Source organism: Panthera uncia, assembly GCF_023721935.1.
Source record: "Panthera uncia isolate 11264 chromosome C1 unlocalized genomic scaffold, Puncia_PCG_1.0 HiC_scaffold_4, whole genome shotgun sequence".
Taxonomy (NCBI): domain Eukaryota; kingdom Metazoa; phylum Chordata; class Mammalia; order Carnivora; family Felidae; genus Panthera; species Panthera uncia.
The window spans coordinates 58,005,592-58,014,974 of record NW_026057585.1 but is presented as its reverse complement, the minus strand read 5'-3'; the positions used below and the strand labels follow the sequence as shown (position 1 = coordinate 58,014,974).

At 39.6% G+C, this 9,383-nt stretch overlaps 1 protein-coding gene across 3 annotated transcripts in view; it reads right to left on the bottom strand.

Moving 5' to 3' along the window:
- Nucleotides 1–3,298: 3,298 nt before the first annotated feature.
- The window catches only part of MYSM1 (Myb like, SWIRM and MPN domains 1), a 39,132-nt gene continuing 33,047 nt past the window's right edge, over nt 3,299–9,383 (bottom strand). For all 3 annotated transcript variants that reach the window (XM_049617077.1, XM_049617078.1, XM_049617080.1), the window contains one exon: nt 3,299–8,865. In XM_049617077.1, coding sequence (XP_049473034.1) covers nt 8,698–8,865 — 168 coding nt within the window. In that variant the 3' untranslated portion in view covers nt 3,299–8,697. The remainder of the gene's footprint in view (nt 8,866–9,383) is intronic.

Below are 9,383 nucleotides of genomic sequence, written 5' to 3'. Positions count from 1 at the left end.
AATTACATTTATCAAAATTCCCACTCTTAGAAACCTTAGTTTCCAATGAAAACTAAGTAGTAGCCAACTGTAAACTGTCCATTACACCAGAATTCTTTAGATCAGAAGCTTACAAATACATTTCATAATTTCTAGAAACATGTGCTTTTCCATAATAGAATCTTTCAATTAAAGCATAAAGCAGACCCCAGTATCTTTGGCTTCTCTATAGTAAGAAGCCAATAGTAGATAAGTCTATATTTAGTAATTAATGTTTCAGTATTTGATCTTATTTGGCAAAGATTTAGATATCCAATGAGTTCAAACCAATTTATTACTTAACCTAGCAAAACTTCAAAGATTTAGGTTACCAAAGAAGTCGAAAGCTATAAACCTTGTCATTCAACCTACTTGCTCTTAACAATTACCCATGAAAGCTTTATGAAACAGACAACATTAACTGTCCTTTTAAGTCCAACTGCAACAGATAACACATGAATTTAACTAATTCAGGTGGAAGTTGATTCTCTGAACTGTATTTGATGTTGCTAACTCCACAAGACATGCCCATCTTAATTAAACCACCAGACTTAAATTAGCTTTAATACCGATAGGTTACACCTGTGTCCAAAGTCAATCAACCTGTTTCCCTACTGTCAATTTCACCTGGGCCTCCTGTGGGGAAATCTGAAATAGGCAGTCTGAGGCCCTGGGCCCCTTCACGATGACTTGGGAGGCACTCTAGTTTGAACCTCATAAGGAGGTGGCGACAGCTTGGGGTGCTCTCGCTTCTCAATAGCGAGGGCAGGAAGAGCAGGAGCGATGGCACGGGAGGCACGGAGGACGGTAAAGGAGCTGGCTGCGTGAGAGGCACAGGCAGTGGTGCAGACACAGGAGGAGGTGGATTCAAAGTGTGCACTAACACTCCTTGATCTCTGTCTCCTGTCTCTCCTCCTGCTTTTTCTCTGGTTGCTTTTCAGCCCTTTGCACCATTTATTCAACATACGTTCTAATCACCGTTTTGGGGGAGCAGAAGGCGTATTCCCCCATCTTCCTAGGTCAAAATTCAGAAAGGACACAAGATTCAGAAAAACACAGCTGTGACTGAATGAAGCCCAGAGTGCCTATATTTGCATTCGTTCTTCCCCAAAAGTCAGCTTCGCCCACTGAACCAAATGGCTTCCCAGACAAACTAAGAGAGCCAAAAGGAACCCCGTATTTGGAGGCAACCAAATGAGAGGAAGGAATCCCAGAGAGCTATTCAGTGGCCATCTTTCCTCTGAGCTTAACATATATGAGCCACGCAGAATTAGAATAAAAAGCCATCCTCTTAGGGGTGCCTGGGTGGCTCAGCTGGTTGAGTGTTGGACTCCCGATTTCAGCCCAGGTCATGATCTCACAGTTCCTGAGTTTGAGCCCTTCGTCAGGCTCTTCACTGACATTGTAGCACCTGCTTGGGATTCTCTCTCTCCCCCTCTCTGCCCCTCTCCCGTCGTGCATGTGCCCTATCAAAACAAATAAACTTAAAACGAAACAAAAACAAGCATCTTCTTAGTTTTATAACTAAAAGTAGACCAGTCAGCTAGTACTCTGCCTGGGGGTGGGGGAGGTGGGGTGGGGGTTGGGAGGGGATAGTTAGCATTCCCTATCTTGAACACACACAATTTCCAACAGAGATCTTCCCAAATGCATACCCTGGATTCCCGTTTACCTCACGATACCTTCACAAATTACAGCACCCCCTGCCACAACTCCAGCTATCTGAACAAATGGGTTATGAAACAAACCTGAACAAATGGGTTATGAAAACCTGAAACAAATGGTTCAAAAGAACCCAACAGCAGGGTAACAAGGAAGGATGGTTTCCAGGGCGCGCACCTATGGGGGCGAACTTACCAGGAGCCAAATTTCTAGCACCTGCTTACTCTGCAACTTGTCAGTTTCTCTGCTTCCCCAAATGCAGTTAAGGCAGTGGACTGATGCAGTTCAGGGCAAGTCCTCAAAACATCATAAGGTGTCAGCAGCTGCACAGGACTTCCTGGTCCTCCCCATCCATCCGGGGCAAACTAACCACGAGTTGCTGACCCTGACCTATCATAGCCACGGGCTCAGTAAAGGAATGGCTGAGCCCAGGTGCACTGCCAGGCCCAAATGCAACCGTCAGGGGTCTCTAGAGTGGGGGCTGGACAAACTGAAAGTACAGCTTCTGGCTAGCTTGCCAAGAATTGCAACTGGGGCGCGGGGTGCAAGGGCACCTGGTTCTGGGGGTCCCCAACAGACCAGGCTTGGCCCCTCGCCACTGACAAAATCCAAAGGCAGAGAGACGAATGGTGGTAAAACAAGAAAATTTATTTCAGTGAGGCAACACCAAGAACCCAGTGGACTGAAGTCACAAAGATGGTCTCCAAAGTGCTGAAAATACTTAAGGCTTATATTGGGAAAATGTGGGACAATGGTGGGTGGATACATTCAGGTGGGGAGTAAAGGTCAAGTCCATCATTTTCTCCTGTTAAGTCACGTAGGGTTTTGCTGCTGTCAGGGCAGTCCCTTTTATCTGAGGGGGTAGTTTCAACCCCCATCAGGGGATGCTTTGCCTGCAGGGTCTTTTGCCTGAGTTAACAGTTAAGCTGGAGAGAACTTCATCAAGGAGAAAGTAAATAAATGGAGAGAACTTCATCAAGGAGAATGTAAGTAAACATTAAAAAAAAATCTTAAAAATGGAAGTCCTCTTTCAATAGAGTTTGTTTATGCTAGAAAAAAAGACTGGAAAGTTAAAGACCGTTCATGAATGAATTCTGGTTTCAAGATGAGATTTTTCTCACTTTATACCTTCTGTGTCCTTAGTTGTCTCCATGTGAATTACCTAACATCTTCACTTACCCTACCTTCTGGCCAAAGACTCACCATTCTCTAAATATTTCCCACTTCTTGTCTCCATACCTTTGCTAAGGTCACTTCTCTCTGGAACATCCTTCCCCAAACATCATTTAACCAAATCCTGCCAGGATGTTTAAAGGTGATTTCTTCCAAGAAATCAATCTCACCACTCACACTCTAGAGTATTATTTCTTATTGCCTAAACACCTATTACCCTTGAAGTCTTTTACAGGCATTTATAATCAATTCCAGTTTGTATCCTCGCTGTTCATGTTGGTTTTATGTGTTTCCCATGTACTAGGTAATAAATTGGCTTCTTATGGGGGAAAAAAAAATCAAAATTTACTCATCTTTGTGTCCCCTAGAATGTTCAACATAATAGAAAATCAGTGTTTGAATTAATGGGGTATAGTTTGCAATTCAATGTATATGATGTTAAAAATTGAGAAATACCAAATGATTCACCAGGTTTTTTTTTCAAAATTTTATTTATATAGAATCTTCAGAAGGTTTCCCTTTAATTTTTACCAGAAGCTAAAATTTCAAAGCTTAAAATCAGATATTTTATAATATGTCATTGTTAAGTACAGGGAGAAGAGTTCAACCATTTCGAGGAAAAGCTTTCTTAACTGTATAAACGTTAATATTTACAATATTCTTTAATACAGATTTAGACAGCATGGCATATTTAAATGTACAAAATAGTTTAAGTCATTATCTTTCATTACAGAACATTCCAAAATTCAAAGTAATAAAAGAAATCCATAAACACTAATAACATTTGGGGAAAACAACAGCAACAGGTTTATCAATAGAGTAAACTTATACATAATACACAATTTGCACATCAAATCCGCAAATTTAAAGATCTCTGATCAGTCTATTTAAATCATGCTGGAATCTAAATACTATTATATAGTTCATAGCTTAAACAAATGTTCTGTGATAACCTATGAAACAGGAGTACAAACTATGAAATCACATTTAACATTCTTCTTAAATCCTCAAAGACTACTCTAGAAAACCTCAAAGACAGCACACAAGGCATTTTTCCCTGAAATTAAAGTTCTTATGAATATATTCATAAATATAGTCGAAGGAAGGAAATACAAACAACCCAGATATCCTAGGTTAATTTTACCTTCTCAGATTTAGTTTGGTATAGAGCAACCATCTGGTATAATCATGGCTTCTCTGGGCAACTTTGACTTTCTCCTCATATTTAGGGAGCTAACATATTTATTCTCTGCCTTGTTCCAGAAGGAATTTAAGGCCGCTTAAAAGACTGAGCAAAGGCCAGAAAGCACAAATTACAGGGTAAATGGAAAAAACAAAACAAAACAGAGAAAATAGAGTTTGGGGGGAAAAGCACATATAAAACCATTTAAGGAAAGGTCAGGAATTAAAGTATATTATTCTCCACAGTGATTTTCTGGAAATATTGCAAAGTAGGGTATTAATTTGTAAGAAAACTAACTGCTGGTAAACTGGGGATATTGATCAAATTTATTAAATTTTGTATTAATCCTGATAGAGATGATGAGAAAAATGTGCTTTTTCCTCTGTGCTTGGATAAAGTAAGTTTTCCTAAATGCCATCATGTAGGACTCTGGACTTAAGTATCTGGCTACTGGTAGAGGAGAATGTAGGTTAAAAGAGAAAAAAACAAAACAAAATTGAGTTGCCCTTCCTTAATTTCTACTGAAAAACCCAACAACTGGGGTGGAATGCCTGTTGATGACGTGGGGATAGGCAGCCATAGGTCAGGGGGTCAGGTGTCCATAGGTCTCTGTGTCCACAGGCAAAGCCTCAATCCTGGGGTGGCCTGCCCACATCACTTCCCGCAGGCCCAACAGCTCCCCTTGTCGGGACCCAGAGAGACCAACGGAAGCAGGCAAACTGCACGGCAGGAGGCCTGCTCAGGTGGGCTTGCTGAGCCTGCAGTCTCCCTGCTGCCCACACTGCTGCCGAAGCTCTGACCCGCTTCCAGTCTGCACATCGCAGACCTCACCCCACTCCCGTGGGGCAGCAAAGTTGTGGAGGGAAGGCGGGGGCAGCATGAGCTTCCACAAAACACAAACGGGTCTGTTTAGCTCTGCTCTTCAGGCCCGGTTTCAACAAATGCTAAACGAACCACCTTGTACCTATGAGCTGAGAGGTAAGAAGTAGAGGGGGTGGGGATGAAGAGAAGGGCTTGAGGGAAATGAAGAAATGAAAGGTGGTAGGATACGTGGCATGAGGTTCAAAACTATAGATTCAGGATCAGAACAAAAATATCTACGTGACAGCTAAAACTAATCACCGCCTCCTATGTTTTTTTTTTTTGAAAGGATGATTGTTCCTAATCAACATTCCTAAGTTTTGGTCAGGTGAGTGAAGAATGAAGTGCAAATCTATAGATCTAAAGCCCCAGGAACTGCAGTGTTCTTGGCTGGGGTGAAGAAGCTGCCCCAGGGTCGGTGAGACAGGCTTTCCAGGGAGAGGGCAATGACTACCGTCTTCCCAAGGATACTCTTCAGAATACAGGCAGGACCACCTTACTATCTATTAGGCACCATGCCTCCAGCCCACAATACCTTTAAGGCCCATAAAATGTTTTAATTTCTTTTCAATTTAGAAGGAAAAAAATCAATCCTTTAGATTGAGGACATGTTTATATACAATATCAGATTCATTTTATACAAATGCAATTATAATGAATTTATTTTTAATTTTTTATGGAAGAAGACATCCAAAGGCGGCAAAAGTGTCTAAGTCCTAATGTGGCTTTGAACATAGTTCAAGGATAAAATAATGGAGGAGGAAGGAGACTCTGATCTTGTCGATCTTATTCCACTGATTTTTCTTTTTTGAAAGCTACTTTGAGATTAGATTTTAAAGAGAACTAAGTCTAATACTGGCAAAGTACTACTGTCAATTTCCGCTAGCCAAGCAGGAAAAAGAAAAAAAAAAGTTCATTATTTTACTGTCATTGGGCAACTATAAGAATCAAATCAGGATGAAGAGATCTGGATGTTTTCAGATGCGGTCTCCACTCCTGTAAACATTACCAGAGGGAGGTTTTCCTTTGGGTCTCTGCCTCCTGAATTTCCTATATTACACTGCCCCTCAACAGACTTCCTCTGTGCTTCTCCAAGGCCCTGGCTCTGACTGCCCTCAGTAGCCCAAGTCGGCAGTGAATGTGGGCACCTGCAGTTGAAAAATGTTTTAAGAATATGATAAGAGCAAAAGGAAACAGGGAGAATGAACGAAGGAGGAGGGAGAGGAAAAAACTACAGATTTTAATGTTCCAAAATTACACGGTCCAAGAAAAAAAAGGGGGGGAAGAATATATACTAAAATGTTACCTGTGGTTTTCTAGATAACAGGATTTATGTATTTTTGTTTTATGCATTTTGTTTTTAAAAAATATTTTATGATAAAACACACTCTATCATCAGAAAAAAAACGCTCAGTAAATATTATTTAAAAAATTGTGTTCTCCAACTCTAAACTCTGAAGATTACCATCTTTGACTTCCTCACAGTATGGCTTAGGTTGGTAAATATGGTTAACTTGACATGCAGAGGAACCGGATTTGAGAAAAGAACTGTTAACAATTTCGATTATTTTCCATCACCCGAATTCATCAATTTATACAGAAATATCAATCAAGAGCTAATTAATACCACTTTCTAGGATCTGTTCCCAATGTACAATGGGAAAAATATGTCAAAAGGAAGAGCACAAAGGAAGCAATTACTATGTTTTACAGAATCGTAGACTTTGTGTGCTTGGAAGGATAAACTAAGTCATAAAACTCAGACCCGTGGATTATAGGTGAAGGGCCTGAGGTCCAGACAGATTATGTGATTTTATCACTGTCACAGAGCAAAGCTGATAATAGAATTAGGATAAGTACTCAGGTTTCCTGATTTTTGGTCTATAGCTCTTACAAACCTCAGTCCCAAAAGTAATTGCCTTATACATTGTTTCATTGTTTATCCTAACTACCTATAGAGGAATACATTTAGACCTGCAGGGCTGTTAGGAAGGTCATTTAGACCTCAGTTACACAAGAATTTAGGCCCAGAGAAGGTCAACTGTATCCATCTCTCCACCCCCCACCTCCAAGTCACAAGGTTGAGCCAAGACCCAGGCCATCTAAAACTGGCTCGCTGTTCTCTCAAATACTGCCATATTCTTCTGTAGCTAATGATTACAACCAAAAGAGATAAAAATACAGAATCACATCCAGATAAGACGTAATAAAACTATAATTAATAAGGATGTTTGGAGAATGGGTGTAAATCAGTTCTATAGCTAATAGAAATAAAATCTATTTGAGTAAACAGGCAGCATGATTGCTAATTTTACTTGAAAATGTACTTAAATGTAAATCACAACTTTAAGTTTTGTTGGAAGAACAAAGATGATGGAAGATGATGTAAATAAGGGCTTTCAGGTTCTCAGGTTCATGCATCTGAAAATAAATTATGAATGTTTTTAATTCTTTAGAGCAGGGGTTGGACGATAATGGCCAGCAACTCGTTTTCTGTGAGGCTCATGAGGTAATACGAATGGTTTTACATTTTTAAAGGATTGTAAAAAAATATAAAGAAGAACGTCTGATAGAGACAGTATGTGGCCTACAAACCTAAGTTATTGTCTAAATGCCCCTTTACATAAAAAGTTTGCTGACTTAAGGGGCACCTGGGTGGCTTGGTTGGTCAAGCGTCCAACTTCAGCTCGGGTCATGATCTCACGGTTTGTGGGTTCCAGCCCCGCATCAGGCTCTGTGCTGACAACTCAAGGGCCTGGAGCCTGCTTTAGATTGTGTGTCTCCTCTCTCTGCCCCTCCCCAACTTGTGCTCTGTCTCTGTCTTTCAAAAATAAATAAATGTAAAAAAAAATAAAAAAAAATAAAAAAAAGAAAGTTTACTAACTTATGTTCTACATTTAGAAAGTATATGAAACTGGGTTAGATATGTAATATACCCTGGAAGGCTTTTTTGTTTTTAAAATTAAATCTCTGATTTAATATTTAAGCAGTATTATAATTTGCCTCTTCTGAGAACAGGTAGTAGAAAAAAACCTAGTTTGAGGGTGAAGATTACTCATCTTCCAATTAAATGAGGTTTTATCACACATACTAATAGAAGTGGACATACAGTTGAAGCTAATTATTTCATGTATCTGAAATCCATACAAAATGTTTCAGATAGCTGAGAAAATGCCATATCCTGTAGTATTACTGCTATAAAATAAAACGGAAACAAATACCTATAATGGGAAAACTGGCAAGCTGATTCTCTCTTTTGGGTCTCTTATGCCTGCCCTGGCCTCCTATAGCATGTTGCTAGATTCATTAGACCACTAGTTGTCAACCATGTTATTAATTGCCTCAGTGACCATCCATCCATGTCTCGGTTGCAACCATAAGCAAATCTCACCAAAACACATGGAAAAAATGGAAGTGCTCCTAAGGAGACACAGACATGAAGTACCAAAAATGGAATGACTAGTTGGGGAAGAAATAAATATGACAGGTACACGCCATTTATCGACCTGAATACAACAGTACAGAAGACAGCCCTTCAGAGTCTACTGCACTGCTTACTGGCCATGGTCGGACTGGAGCACCGCAGCAGACCCTGGTTCACACACCACTCTGATAATCACTGTAGGAAAACAAGTCCATATCTCTTTGTCACATGATTTATGTGACCAACTTGGATTCTGTGAACTAGAAACAAAATATTAAAGGTGTGCCACTATTAGCTAAATTACAACAATTTCAAGGTTATTACTTTGAGAGTAGGATCTATTGTGTCCAGATTAGAATGCCTTACTTTAAAATAATTACATTAACAATTCCTTTGGACCCACAGCACAGTTCTCTTCAGCCACCCCATTCTCTGGCTTGCTTTTGTAATTGGAAAGGAATAAATTTTCTATTTGAGTCAAGAATTCTTCGGCAATGAAGCAATTAGTCACGTTGCTCAGAGTTTTCCTCAGACACTCCAAGAGCTATTGGAGAGAAAAGTTTTATATTTAAAAAGGGTAAGAAGAGGGTTTGCAGTTTTAAATATTTAAAAAGGGTAAGAAGAGGGTTTGCACTACTATCGTTATTGTATCCCTTTCCAAATCTTTTTCTAATAAGCAAAAGAGAAACAGTCTCCTTAAATGTGGCTGAAGACAGTTTTGTGATCAATAATCACGTACCTAGAGTGTAGGAAGTCACTGTTGAGAAATGCTTGGGCTTATTCCTTTATGACTTTATATGAGGAGACACACTTGAGATTTTAAGTGTGATTTTTTTACTTTGGACAAATTTGTGACTTTGCTTCTTTTTTTAGTAGTTACATTTACAAAGCAAAATAATCCTGTAGAACGAAAATCTATGTACATACAAGGACGCTACATCAGGGTGGTAGATAGAGCTGTTTCCTGAGAAACACGCACATTAATCTTCCAACAGAACAAAAAGAAAGTTTTAATACAAGGGGGTAAAAACATTAAAAAGAAACTCAGTATGTTTCAGTTTT